Here is a 14,368-nt window from a genome sequence, read left to right as displayed (position 1 = left end):
CAGAAATCACTACATTAAGTTACCAATTTTATGGTTATGATTAGATCATTTAGTCTCTTATTATTAAAAATATTTTTTAGAGTTCATACGCTTTTAAAAAAATAAAACCTATAATCAGATTTTGTCAAATCTAACCTTGTAAAGTTTGTGGATAATATATTCCAATTAAAATAGATAGTTTATATTAAAAATAATAACATAAATTTTAGAATTTTTTAACATGCATGTAATTAACTAATAGTTAAATGGCTCTCACCACCAAAAATTAACTATAAGAAAACATATCAAAATTTTAGATTATAAATAAATATTTACACTAAATCTAAATATTAATTGGAAAAATTACTAAAATCACTTACTTTAGAGGATATAATTATATGTGACTTATTTTTTTCTCTATTATAAAGCCTCAAAATGTTTTTGTTTCTTTCTTAATGCAATAAAAATGGTGTACGAATATTGTTCCCTTCCAACAATTATAAAGCCGCATAGTTTAGCGGCTTTGACGCCATGTTTTCCTCCTCCAAGAAAACGACAACAGAAACGAGCCCTAAAAATTATAATAACGAAGACGAAAAAAGGAAATAGTAAATATAATAGTAATAAAAAGGTTGCAAATGGCTCCGCGAAGCCCCCTACTCTCCGCCAATACAATCCTTCTCCTATTTTATGTCTTCGCCGATACTTCCACCACTCCCCAGCCTCCACAGCACAAGAAGAAGAAGAGGAAGAAGAAGAGGAGAAGAAGACAGCAGCAGCAGAGTGTGCTGAATACGAAGACAAAATAGGATAACGGATAGCAGACAAGGATGGAGAAGAGGGTGCTTCTCCCTCTTCTTCTCTTCGCGCTTCCACTCGCTTGTAGTGTTGCGTTTTAGTATAATGAACAGAGCATTCCACGTCTTCTTCCGGTTGGTAGAAGAAAAATGGCTCTTTTATCTCCTTTCGATCATCTTTATTGTCAAGAAGAGAACCTGGAGTTGGAAGAAGTAGAAGAAGGGATGGCACCTGTGCTGCCACTTCCGGAGTACTGCGAGACCGAGCGCCATGTCCTCTTGGTGGCGGAGGCTGAGGCTGAGGCAGAGGAGGAGTGGACAGAGGTGCTCTGTTCTCTCGTGGCGAAAGAAGGGGAGGCGCTGCCCAAGCTCGTCCCTGACGGTGGCGTCGGCTCCTACCTCCGGTCGGCGAGGAAGGAGGCGGTGGAGTGGGTCGCGCGCGCCGCCGCGCGCCACGCCTTCTCCGCCCTCACGGCTCTGCTTGCCGTGAACTACTTGGACCGGTGCTTCCTCTCCTGCGGCGCGGCGGGCGGCGGGCTCCTTAGGCTCCAGGACGACAAGCCGTGGATGGGGCGGATCGTGGCCGTGGCGTGCCTCTCGCTGGCGGCGAAGGTGGAGGAGACGCGCCTTCCTCTCCTGCTCGACCTCCAGGTGCCTGTGCCACCGGAGGCGCCAACGGAGGAGGAGGGCGGGTACGTGTTCGAGCCCAAGACGATCAGGCGGATGGAGCTTCTGGTGCTCTCCGTTCTGGGCTGGAGGATGAACCCCGTCACCCCCCTGTCTTTCATCCATCACCTCCTCCCTCAGCTCTGCTCAAAGGCCAAAATCGCCGACGCTGACTTTGCCGCCGTCGGCATTGCCGCACGAACCCGGGCATTGATGAGAAGGTGTGAAGCGGCTCTTCTATCGGTAATAGCCGGTAGGTTGTCATCAAAATGCTTCCTTTAAACCGATGTCTCGATCTCCTCGTGCCGCCATTGTCCTAACGCTTGGTTTGTTTCACGAAGACAGGAGATGGGTCCAGTATCCGTCGTCGGTCTGGGCTGCGGCGGCGCTGCTCCAGGCAACGGGGTCCGGCGATGGAGGAACCGCAGCGGTGAAATCTCAAGAGGCCCACCGCCTCATTTCCCTCCTCAACACCCCAAAGGTTGGATCTTTTTGTTCCTTTGTTCCTTGGTTCTGTCTCATACTCACTAGTGCTCTGTACTCTGTTAATGGGCAAAGCACTCTTTAGGAAAAGGTGGGGGAATGCTCTCAGCTACTTCTGGAATCAGTGGGCACTGCCATTGTTGGCCACAGGCGCAAGCATTCGTCCTCCGCTTTCTACCATCATTCATTGCCACCCAGTCCCAGTGGGGTGATCGGATCCTGCTTCAGCTGCGAGAGCTCATGCGATTCATGGCCGATGTGGTCGTCATCCACGTCGTCCTCACCCGAGACTCCTCCTTCCAAGAAACCCAATCGCTTCGCAGATGAGGGAGCCAGAGGCGAAGGTCCCGATTCTTAATATACATTAAGGTTATGCTTATGGATCTTAGAAGCAGACTGTCTTCCTTCTGCCAATGCTCGGAGCTCCGTGGGAGCGATTTTGGTTGGCAATCGAACAATGTGGAGGAGAAAACAGAGAACCAATGCACTGCTGCTATCGTTTCCTCCTGTTCATCTTATCCTCTCGGTTCTCATCGATGCATTGCTCCCCTCATTGCATGAAATACCAATCGCAACATTTACGAGCGGCCATGTATATCCTTTTTTTCCCCATATCTACCATGCATTAACAAACACTGGTCGCTTGTCTGTATGAGCCCGCCGTATTCTCTCAGTCATTCAACATTCTTCGTCCCATTCCTGACACGAAGAAAAAGAGAAGTAGAGTCAACAACTACCACAACAGCATATACCACTTGTCTGTGTACATCTCCGGCCATGCGTATCGGCACTCTCCAGCATTCAATGCTCGGCGTTACTCACCGAGAGTCAGCACACTGCATCTTAGTTTAGAGAGAGAGAGAGAGAGAGAGGGGATGGGAGACTTAAACAAAGATTGGGAGTTGTTTTCATGCGAAGCGGACAATTGACACGGAGTATAGCGTCTCTTTTCTTGGGAAGATTCGCTTGGACTTTTGTAATCTTTGACCTTGACGAGAGCATTATGCTCAAGACCCAAGTCTCCATCGATTTCTGAATCCGTCACTTAATTCAACCCTAAAACAGAGTCGTTCTCGTTCATCTTCGTCTTATCTTACTAAACGACACCCATAAGGTCCTCCTCCACGTGATGCTTCGTTCTAACTTTCCCTCACCTTGTACTGAGTCATGTGCTTGTCATTAGTCGTTCCGAGGCATGAACCACCACCTTCCTCTGCGCCATCGCTTAGCTTCCATCAAGCAAAAGCTTCCTTCGTTCCATTACAAGTCATTCATAGACTCCATAATAAAAAGGCGAAGGGAGTGAAAGGACCAATGAGTGCGTCCTCGAGTCCTGCGTCCTTTCTTTCTTTTCTTCGGCTCCTACCGAGACGAGGAAGGGAGGCGGACGAAGGCGGACAGGATGGGAGAGGGCGAGTGGAGTCTGCGGTGGACTGCACAAGGTGGATTGCTTCTGATCTCTGATCTCTGATCTCAGAACTGTAGCAGAGGAGTGCCTGGGCTTTCTGCTAACACACTCGAGTAGTGAGGCCACCATGCGCGCACCTCTCCACTCCTGAAACCTGCGCAGAATCATCATCAGAACGTAGCTCAATTAACACGTCGATTTGGGGCCAAACTCTTTCCTTGGTTTCAATGATCATGCTATGAGCATGGCATGACAGTACTCCCAATCTGGTTGGCACGACAAAAGTACGGCTAGCATTCAATTATCAATAGATTAAGAAGTACTTTTCATATTCTTTCTTAGTGCTTCATGTGATCAAGCAATCAATCGATGACAATGATACAGTATATGAGATCACAGCAACGGCTGTCAGAGGAAAAAATCTACGTATATCTTTTCCCCCTATACATTAAACTTCGACAGATCTCTAAAATGATCTCCAAAATAATAAAGCTTAAATGAAAAGAAAAAAGAGCACTGCATAAGAAACAAGCAGACAGTCATGCAGAAAAGTCTGGCCAAAGTGTTGAGAAGACAAAAAAGAGATATGAATAGGAGGAGGGAGATCCCCACTCAGCCATCCTCCTCAAAAGTCTGATGGGGGATGAAGCTGTGAACCAGTCTTTGAATTGGGAGGGCTCTTCCAGCTTTCTTCACTCGTCTTTTCGAGGCGTGGCTTTCTTCTTTGTCCCGCAGAAGAAGCATCAAAAGCTCACCCCCATACCCCACACAATAATTGTGGAATAATATGATGGCCAACTCCCTTTTTTTGACTCGGTCCTGCACGCTCCTTCCTTCTCTGAAGATAATTATGTTCATGTTCTATTCCTTCAATGCTACCCGTATTCCTACTTCCATATACAATTTTATGTTGCCTATAAAGAGCATTAATCTCTCTCTCTCTCTCTCTCTCTCTCGCGCGCGCGCGCGCGCGCGCGCGTAAATGCCCACACATGGGTGTCCTACCTTTGCTTTATCCGTTCAGGCTCCTGCAATGGAGAAAAGCTTCCAATGGATCAAGTGTTTAAACATGCATGATAAAGAAGGTGGAGCTGAATTCTTGAATCAAACGAGAAATGAAGCATGTTTGCTCTGTTGGCTTATTGAGCCTTTAGACATCAAGAAATGGGTAGGGTATGGTATGAAGGAGTGTAATCGATCGTGAAATGAAAGAGATCACGCAGGGCTGCAGTGGTTGGCTCGGAGGGTCATGCTGTTCACGGGGTTGTGAGCCAGGCGTGGATACTGTCGCCTCCATTTCTGCCAAAGTCAGTACCCACTGCAGGCGACGAGGAAACCTCATTCAATGGCAAATAATGGCGCGCAAGTGTTGGCCGTCTTCCAGAGCGGGAGAACGAGGCTTACTTAATGTGGTCTGACGAGCTGTCCTCCTCTGCTGTCCCACTCCCACAACACTCTCCATCCACGAGCTGCTCATCGGCCTGGCGTGAGTTCCTTCAGGGCAGCGATGCCCCTCTCTCTCTCTCTCTCTCTCTGGCTCTCTCGATGTGTGGAGGTGTTGAGACATGAACAGGGTACACTGGCGGCCATGCATGTAATGGAAGAAAGGTGAGCAGATGAGAGAGAAGAGAGGGACTACCACTATGGGGGTTCTGCGCAAGCACTTGGTGCACTCTGGGGCCAGTTGCATACTTTGCATGACTCCTGGGAAGGATATGATTGCTTGCCGGTAAACGTGAGTTTTAGGGGGGTTTTGAGGCTTCGCTGGTAGAGTAGTAGTTGGAAGGCTTTATAGAAGGTCCCATTACTGGTCCAAACGCAGGCCATCATTTTCGCAGGTAAGCCTCACGAAGAATGAACCTCTGACATCAAACACCACAGTGGACGCTTCAACAAATTGATGGAAGCAAAATAAATAAATAAATAAAACTCGAAATTCAAATTTTGGTTGCTTGTTTGGTGAGGTGGAGTCAGCTCAACCAAGTCCGAGTCTGTAGCTAGTCATGTTCGGAAATCGCACATGAGCATGATGATATCAGTGAAAGAGGATGCTAATTTAGCGTTCGATTTACAAAATCTATATCGAGAGCATTTTTGATAAAATCTTTCAAAAACATATAGTGATTTTTTGTACAAGACTCATACGATTATACATGTTTACAAACGATCATAAAAAAATCGATCCAAAATATTTAAATATATTTAAGTTGATAATGATACATCCAAACAAACCTTCTTCAATTTTAGAACTAAGCGGCTATTTGTTGAGAACTTACGCAGCATCTTCGATAAATTTGAATTAGAGATCAAGCAATGAGCAAATAATCCAAAAAAAAAGAAGAAAAGACGGTAGAAAAAGACAACCACTGCTTCTTTATCGGCTCACCACTGTAGACCGTCGACCGGACCTCAGCCGCAGAATAAGGTATTTACGCTGAGGATAAGCTATTTTATGTGTTCCTTCGTATAAATAAGGTTTAGTTGCTCGTTTCTATGACGATGGTAACGATGTAACATACATGAAGGAAACTGTGTTAGGCGGAAACTACGCAAGCGTAATGAGAACTTTATTGTGCATTTACGGACATATCCTTGTACAGTTTGGAAATAGCGGTATTTGGCCTTACAGATTTTGGTACATTCTTTATATAAACCCTTCAGGGGTATGGACGAACTATTTAAGCTATAAGGGACAAAAAAGACAATTACTATGTCTTTTTAACAACCTGGCGCCTCCTGATCTTTTTAACAACCTGCTACCGGCCGTAGCTGGCATCGCCACCGACATGACCATCACCGTCGGACGGCAGCTGCTGCTCCTCGTCCTCGTCTTGGGCTTCCTCCTCCTCCTCCTCCTCTTCCCGCTCGACGTCTTGTCGCCGGTTGCGGCCACGGCCGACCTGAGCTACCCGGAGGCGACGGAATTTGGCGTCCGGGAGGATCTGGTGGTGATGAGGAGGGAGGAGTACGACGAAGGGCGGATCCTGGACATCACCCACGCGTACCACGAGGACATGCCGGCGGGAGGGACGGAAGAGGGGCTCGGCCGCTTCCTCTGGCTCGCTAAGTCCATGAGGAACGGATCCCTCGCCAACAGCTCCGTGATGAAGTTTTCGGTCCACTCCGGCACCCACGTCGACGCCCCTGGTCACCTATTCCAGCACTACTTCGACGCCGGCTTCGATGTCGACTCGCTCGACCTCGGCGTCCTCAATGGTATTGTGCCCTTGATGATTCCTCGTTGTGTACACTTGTGATGCTTATCGATCTCTGGTACCTGTCGAGTTTGGAATCGAGCGATGAAGAAATGGATCAAGATAGAGAACTCCTCTTTGTCAATCCTTCTAGTGAGAGGAGCCCCTCTTCCCCTCCTCTCCCATAAAGAAAAGGAAAGGGAAACCATGCTATCTGGATTTTAAGGAGAGATATCGAGAGACATCAAGGGACTATTTCTCTTCTTTCTGATTCAAACATTTTATCTTTATGCTAAAATATCCTATCTTTTAATTGCATCAACGAGGGACATATTTAGTGGTTCATCCTGATGGATAGCATAGGTTAATCGAAATTACTTTTAATTCGGGGGAACGTAGGTCTTTTTCAGGTGTTCTTAATTGAAGATGAAATCTTTCGCATCTTTCTAGTAGATTATCAAGTCTTTAATTGATTTTTTCAAAAGACTTTTTTCAATGGTGCATGCTAGACGTAGTACATCATATATTCATTGTCATAGTATTCATGCATATTGTGGGTGTCAGATGAACAAAATCAAGAGGCCTTTCGAAAAATATGAGATTCATGTGTAATACTCCGGTTTTATCATGATCCAGCCTCATGGAATAACTTAGCCTGTTAACTTCATTTCCGTTGAACCAAAATCATTAGTCAAAATGCTTACACTGCAGTTAATAGTCCTCTAACTTGCCCCAATATTAGGTCGGCTCTGATACCAATTGTCATAATCCAACTTGATGTATGATATAACCAAAAAAACTCTTTAATACAACATGATTCATCCAATATATATTGGTAACTACTTTCCATCCCTTTAAGGAATAACATCAGTGGTGCTGTTTACAACCAAGTGTCAGATTCCTTTACGATGCTGTATCCAAATATTTGTAATCATGTCAATACTCTTGCTTGTAATTTGGATTATCATACAACCCATACCAGCTTTCAGCAAGTAGATTAATAATTCAAATAAGCACTATGAGGTCATTGTCACTTACCACTGCAACCAATCTGCACTTCGCATTTCCTATCACTTTGGTAAAATCTGAATCATTTGGCCTTGTCTCATGGAATTACCGAGTGTGATACTCATGAATTGCTGGTATATGGTAAGTTACTTTACATTTCACAGTTATTCAAGTACTATACATTTGGCAAATAGTTATTCAAGGAAAATATAGATCTGATAATAGTTCAAAATCTAGGATTTAGAACCATTAAGATGGAGATAAAAAAAGGGCGGCTAGAGATCCTACAGCCTTCTATTGATGAGAAAGAAGTGAACAATAACTTGATAATTTAAAGAAGGCAAAGATTTTGTGATCCTTTGGTGGCCCTAAGATCTTGGACATTTGAAACTAGTATTCGTTGGTCTTGTGGATTTTGAATTTTCTAATTATTGCTCTTTGTTAGACTTTGTTTGCTTTCTCCAGTTATTTTTCACACACTGAATTTTTATTGTTTACAAATAAGAAGTGTAGTCTCACTGACAATAGTTAAAGATTTATGCCTTATTGTGACAACTTATTTTTATGTTGATCAGGTCCGGCATTGTTGGTGGATGTTCCAAGAGACAAGAACATTACAGGTGAGAACTGCTTGTAAACTTCACAGGCTTAGGTGAAAATGATATTGAAGATTTCCCCCTCATTTGTGAAGCTTACATCATACTTGTCTTTATCATGGTTTCAGCATTTCACTCTAAAAATCCCAAGAACTTTTGGTAATGCACTCCAGACTGTGGTAACATTCAAGGTTCAAAATATCAGTGTAATATCAACTCTTATAAACTATTGGACCTGACATACTGGTTGTTTTGCAGCAAAGCAATGTTCTAAATACTGTATCGTACCGGTGTATCGAGCTTTGCTTGGTATGGTCTGGTGTGGCATATCAAGCGGTACACTAGGGTGTACCGAGCGATATGCCTAAAATAGGCATAAAATCCTTCGAAAATATCCCAAAAATATAAAAAAAGTTAAGATAGGGTTTTTAAGTTAGAAATAAATATATTTAGTATAGTTTTAGCAAAACTAATGTAAATTAGGTAAGAATAGTGCTACATATCTTTTTCGAGCTTTGAGGAGTAGCCTTATGTAAGATTTACATTTTCGGTCCATTCCGGATCGTCCTTTCGTTAATATTGAATTATCTACAGAAAATTTATTTGAATTATTATATTATTTTGTATATAACTTAAACTTTAATATTCAAATGAATTAAGTAATCACATGTGTAGATATACTTGATTCCATCACCAAAATGAACGAAGGCCTCCATGGGTGGTGGATCAGGGTCTTCGATCCTATGTATCTGTATATCAATATGATATATTTGTCGGACCCAATCATAAATTTGATCCCATAATATAGTGTATTGATACACTGTATACTATTGGTGCATTAATGTGGTGATGGTCGTAGGTTGATCATCATCAATCACATGTGCCTGAGGCAACTCCTAAGGCATATATTGGTGAATGTTAGAACTTCTACTTTCACTACTGGTTTGTTGTTCCGTATCATACTGTTGCTCGGAGAAGTATGACCAACTATCACCGTACTGCTTTTGTCGTAAGATTCTCCATAATACGATGATTGTGAACACGATAAGCTTCGTTCTGTGTATACATTGTGTAGGCTCTGTTGTATTTGCTCAAAATCATTCACTGGCTTCCCCTTCCCCTTCCATGCATAAACTTGATCAGTACCTCGTCGAGTTTTATGATTTGATTCAATCCATAATTTGTCGTTTTGTTAAGTTTAGGGGAGTGAAAATATGAGAATAAGAGAGAGAATGCGAGAAAAAATAAATTTCAGAGAGTTTAAGAGAGTGTGAGAGTGAAATGGATTGAAATAGAGGGGAGGAAAGTGTTTAAAAACTCTTGAGGAGGCCTCCAACGATCAAATTGACCATTGGAACATTGTTACCATTCAGTAACGATCAAAATCAATCGGTATCGGTTGGTACAGGTCGGTAACGGTCAAAATTTTGATCGTTACCACCTGGTACAGCCTCGTATCACTCGATATGGGGCCAAATACTTGATACTGCCCAGTAGCGGATAGTCCGCGTACCGATCTACTGGCGGACCGGTACGTACTGCCTGCACCAGACTGTATGGTATGGTATTTGAAACATTGCTGCAAAGTACAATAAAAATCATTTTATTGTCAAAATATGGTCAAGTCTGTGGTATACAAGTGTCTTGGCACACACTGGAACATACGCTCTGACACACCACAATATTTGATTCTTGGACTAGATTTGGATTTTGTGTTTTGAATTCCATGAGTAGTATACTATGATCGAGTATAGAACACATTGACAAGAAGTCGCAAACCATGATTTTTTATTATCTACCTGTAATATATCTACAAATTTGTCAGCATCTACTAGTGTGACCGCCTTGGAGGATTTCTTCTTTAATTAAAAACATTCTATCCCTTGTAAGGCGTTTCTCTGCTCCTTTACTCATGTATGATGTAAGGGCAATCGTCTGGCCAATTGGCTTGCAAACTTTGCTAGAAATTTGAGTTCTAATTATAATTGGCAAGAGGCTTTACCTCCTGATCTAGATTTGTTGATTCGTAGTGATGTGAACAAAGGTTGCATCAGACGATGTTAAGTGTTGATTTATAAATTTTCTTTCTTTTGGCAAAAAAAAAAAGTGTGGTGGACATGTTAGTTCGAGACGGATGCTGCAATTGGTTCCTAGGTCTTGCCGAGCAGTTTTCATCTAGAAAACCTTCAAATCCTTTTTTTTTAATTGACAGTATTATATCATTATAAATTCCATGTTCAGTCTTTTCACTATATATCATGAGTAGGTCCCAATCTTTACGCATCCATTCTACAAATTTTTCACATCTATTTATGAGAATAAAACTTGGGGTTTCTTTTATTTGCATGAATTTTCGAACAGAGATAATTCCTCTTACTACTGATTAAAAAGTTCATGAACTTGTAATCTGCATTTGGCAACAATTTATTTCCAGAAGTTTCATTATGAGAACAGAAGATTGGAAAATAGATGCCAAGCTGCTGAAATTTATATTACTTAAGCTATATATTTCACAGCTCCATCAAGTGTAGTCATATTTAAGAAAGTTAAAGATCTCTTCTCTTCTTCAGCAGAATGATGCTATGCAATCCAATCGCAAGAACAGTACTTATTTAAATTCTTCAAGTTCTATGACTATAATTGTGAAGATAATTATTCGAATAGTGAGTGCTGATACTACTTCTCATACAGTATCTGTGTTCATTTTTAAGCACCATATCATGGCAGATAAATATTCTACTTTATATGCAGCTGATGTAATGGAGTCCCTGCATATTCCAAGAGGAGTTCGCCGTGTGCTTTTCAGGACATTAAATACTGACAGGTAATAATATTCAATTTATACTAAAATAATTTCCATTGGTACATAGATCAAACAGGTTTTCTTTCTCAAAACTTTGGCACTTTTGTGACAGAATTCTACATTTATCTGGGTGAATTGTGCAATCTGTAGTCATCATTCATGATACAATTTTCTTTGGGAGTCCAATTCTGAGCCAATATCTTAAGCTTGTGAAAAGTAAGAAACTACATGCAAACCATTACTTCTGCTGACGAAATAGTTCCATAACCATGGTTTGCTTTGATTCATGGAATTCAATTGAGCTGGATCCCAATGGCATTTCCTAGAGATTCTGTCATAACTTTGCCTAAAAAGCTCCAAATTGTACAACATTTAATGCTTTGGAAACTAAACTTTGTGTGGCATTGTAATCAAGAATTTTGTGTGAAATAATCAATGGATATGCCAGCATTCCTAGGTTCCAGCCACTATGAATTATTTTGTTTTTGTAACATGTTCTATAAGTTGTCAGTTATTGGATTGTTGATAGTTAAGATTTTTAATGTACTAAACACCCATGAAAGGAGAGAAGAAACTAAAAAACATCCATATAAATTAGTGACTTGATATGGTTATCCCAAAAGTTTTTCTGTCTTGTAAGTCAAATCATTTGTCTCTCCCTTTCTTCTCTGTTTCCACATCACATATCTACAATTACATTTTATGGTAGTCTTTTGGTCACTAGAATGTCCTTTATCAGATCTGTATAAAATAGGCACCAGTTTAATCAATCAATTTATCTCATGGAGTGTACATGAAGGTCAGTACAAGAAAGAAGGCACCTGAATATTTTCAGGGGTGATTCACCCCCTGCTAAATAGCATCATTCAAGTTAAGAAGATTCATAACTCCTATACAAGAACTAATACAGTCAAGGAGCTATATTTTTTTATTGTTAGGGAGTGTCACATACAATCATTATTTTATGTTTTATAATCATGTTCTGGATCCCCATCGAGTGAAATAGTACTTCCATTAGGTGGTAACATGAAACCAGAATGGTGCAGATATGATGAAAGTTGATACAATTTGATAAAAATAATCAAATCTTTTTGCAGAAAACTTATGTGGAAAAAAGAGTTTGATGCAAGCTTTGTTGGATTCATGAAGGACGGTGCACAGTGGCTGGTTGATAACACTGATATTAAACTCGTTGGTGAGTTGCAAAACTGTTGGCTATGTACTATAAACTTAATACGTCAAAATGTATATACTTTATTAATGGTTGATGGCTCATGAGTCAGTATTACATGCATCCATTGGTTATGTTAAAAGAATATTTTGAGGTAACCAGTAGGTCCTCTTAAAGCAATGAATTCTTGTACAAACACTAGAGTACTGTTCCTCTTAAAGCAATGAATTCTTGTACAAAGACTATAGTTTAGATTTCAAGACTTTTTTCACTAAGCTGATAAAGGTGTTTCGATTTTGAATTTACATGGAAAAGTTTATGTATGTAAACACACAATGCTGATATATTTCATAAACTTTGCTGATAATTTTGTCAGTAATTCATAATTTGTTGCTAATTTTTTAAATTGTTTGGTTACTGGAATCAGTAATGCAGATGTTCAGACAGACCTGTTACATTTTACTAGTATTATTTATGTACACAAAGAATTCTGAATACAGTACAAAGAAAAGCTAAGGAAGAAGTTCTCGTTGACAAGTAACATGACTTTGCTAAGCTTCCATCAGCACTCTGCACAAACACCATTGACTCTATTAGTATAATTTTGTCTCCCTAAAAACATATCTGGTTTTATAAAAACCATTTTTCCTCGTGCATGTTGTCCTGTTTGTTATTATATTTGAAGAATTAAAATTTCTATATCATTTTGCTTGTTGATCACTAGCACCTCTTTTTTGTTTCACATTTTTAGGTATTGACTATGTGTCAATTGCTGCTTTTGATGATCTGATCCCTTCTCATGTGGTTTTTCTCAAAACTCGGGTATGTGATTCTTCCTGATAATTTCACTTTACTCGTCATTATCATTCTTAATAAACGATATATGGTTTGTGCTCACATCCCATGCGATTATCTATCATCTGCATGCTGTGTTGCTGCTCCATGTTCTATGTACCATAATTGCATTCAAGGAAGAGAAGTTTAACAAAATGCTTCCATCATAAATATATGCATATTTAAGCACTTTGTTGAAGGGAAGGCGTTTTATGCCTTTTGTTTCTTCACAACAGCAGTGGAGTTCTTTTTCTTGTGCACGAGCTTAATCATATCAATGGCTCCATTGACGTCTCTTTTGCCTTGCCATATCAGGAACATAAATGGTGCAGGCTTTGTATGTGTTTTGCAAATTAATGGTGGTCCTTAATTTTAATTCAGAAGAACAATTTCTGTACTATTAGATGCCCATGGAAGTCCCTTCACCTACGGGTGACTTGGATGAGACAGTTTTTATCAACTTCCAAACAAATCATCATTAGCATTAGTGATGGTAAATATTTCCTGTAAAAGTAACAAGTAACACATTTTTCATACGTTTTGCATGTGTATCTCACATTGATGCCATATCGAATTGCTATCGACATACATTTAATCCGTACAGCATCTTAATTGAACAGCACATAGGTTAATTCATGGATATAGAGTGAACCGGGGTTTTGCTCATTCTCACTAGTGTTCATTGATATATTTTGTTCAGGAGATCATTATCGTGGAATCCTTAAAGTTGGATAACATCAAGCCTGGGATATACTCTTTACACTGCTTACCTCTTCGGTTACGAGGCGCTGAGGGATCACCGGTCAGGTGTATTCTTATTAAATGATCATCACCATGGAGAATTCCAGAGAAGACCTCTCTTCTCTCCTCTGGTGTTGTTGCTGAGGAGAGGAGTTACATTATAATGTTGGCTTCAATGAGTTCGCTTTAATTATGTTGGTGCATGTTGTATATGTCCTCCACGATTGCCTGAAGGAATCCTTGTGTGCAGGACTCAGCACACATCCTCTCTCCTGCAGCAGCGTCGACCGGCGGTGATGCCCAATGAGGGCGGATTGTTTCTCTTGCACAGATAGCACATCAATGTGTACCATGAGTATCCAAATTTGCTTGGTGGTGAGTTGTTTAGTTAACCATTAGTTGCAGAAAGTTTGCAAGGATTTCACTGCTTGATGGTTAGGTCGGTACGTATCATTGCCGTCTACCACCACCAACATCATTCTTTTGTTATGAAAGCTCATGTTAACATATCGTAGTTCTACTTGTCCGACTCGTAACATTAGTGTGGAATCCATCAAGGTCTACTTTCAAACTCGAAACAGGTTGAGGTAACAGGAGTCCAAGTGATTCTGACCAAGTTAGTACAAAATTATGTTGGATACGTACCTGATATGGTTTTATTTGATACTTAAGTTAGTGTTGAATAGGT

The 14,368-nt window shown here is 40.9% G+C and overlaps 2 protein-coding genes across 3 annotated transcripts; both read left to right on the top strand.

Annotated features, from left to right (window-relative positions):
* The first annotated feature begins 679 nt into the window (after positions 1–679).
* On the top strand, positions 680–2,813 carry LOC103983202 (cyclin-D3-2-like). Its single transcript, XM_009400398.3, has 3 exons — positions 680–1,695; positions 1,784–1,923; positions 2,011–2,813. Exons 1-3 carry the CDS (start codon positions 927–929, stop codon positions 2,281–2,283), a joined length of 1,182 nt encoding a protein of 393 aa, XP_009398673.2. The 5' UTR covers positions 680–926; the 3' UTR covers positions 2,284–2,813.
* A 3,245-nt stretch (positions 2,814–6,058) lies between these two features.
* Positions 6,059–14,216, top strand: LOC103983203 (cyclase-like protein 3). 2 transcript variants are annotated; one of them, XR_671565.3, is made up of 7 exons: positions 6,059–6,549; positions 8,111–8,155; positions 10,883–10,955; positions 12,032–12,129; positions 12,857–12,927; positions 13,640–13,845; positions 13,931–14,216. XR_671565.3 is itself a non-coding variant. In XM_009400399.3 (6 exons), the coding sequence occupies exons 1-6, from the start codon at positions 6,120–6,122 to the stop codon at positions 13,763–13,765; spliced, it is 843 nt and encodes a 280-aa protein (XP_009398674.3). In that variant the 5' UTR covers positions 6,059–6,119; the 3' UTR covers positions 13,766–14,216. The 2 variants fall into 2 exon arrangements, 1 of the variants encoding a protein (XP_009398674.3); XM_009400399.3 differs by having other exon boundaries at positions 13,640–14,216.
* Positions 14,217–14,368: the final 152 nt, after the last annotated feature.

Source organism: Musa acuminata, chromosome BXJ2-4 (genome assembly GCF_036884655.1).
Source record: "Musa acuminata AAA Group cultivar baxijiao chromosome BXJ2-4, Cavendish_Baxijiao_AAA, whole genome shotgun sequence".
NCBI lineage: Eukaryota > Viridiplantae > Streptophyta > Magnoliopsida > Zingiberales > Musaceae > Musa > Musa acuminata.
The sequence above is the reverse complement of the archived record's forward strand: the minus strand, read 5'-3'. Positions and strand labels throughout refer to the sequence as shown.

Coding starts and splice junctions, on each gene's coding strand:
- LOC103983203 (XM_009400399.3), top strand. CDS start 6,120: ATGACCATCACCGTCGGACGGCAGCTGCTGCTCCTCGTCCTCGTCTTG. Junction 10,956..12,031: donor AGGACATTAAATACTGACAG/GTAATAATATTC, acceptor ATCTTTTTGCAG/AAAACTTATGTGGAAAAAAG. Junction 12,928..13,639: donor TGGTTTTTCTCAAAACTCGG/GTATGTGATTCT, acceptor TATTTTGTTCAG/GAGATCATTATCGTGGAATC.
- LOC103983202 (XM_009400398.3), top strand. CDS start 927: ATGGCTCTTTTATCTCCTTTCGATCATCTTTATTGTCAAGAAGAGAAC. Junction 1,696..1,783: donor TCTTCTATCGGTAATAGCCG/GTAGGTTGTCAT, acceptor TGTTTCACGAAG/ACAGGAGATGGGTCCAGTAT. Junction 1,924..2,010: donor CCCTCCTCAACACCCCAAAG/GTTGGATCTTTT, acceptor AGCACTCTTTAG/GAAAAGGTGGGGGAATGCTC.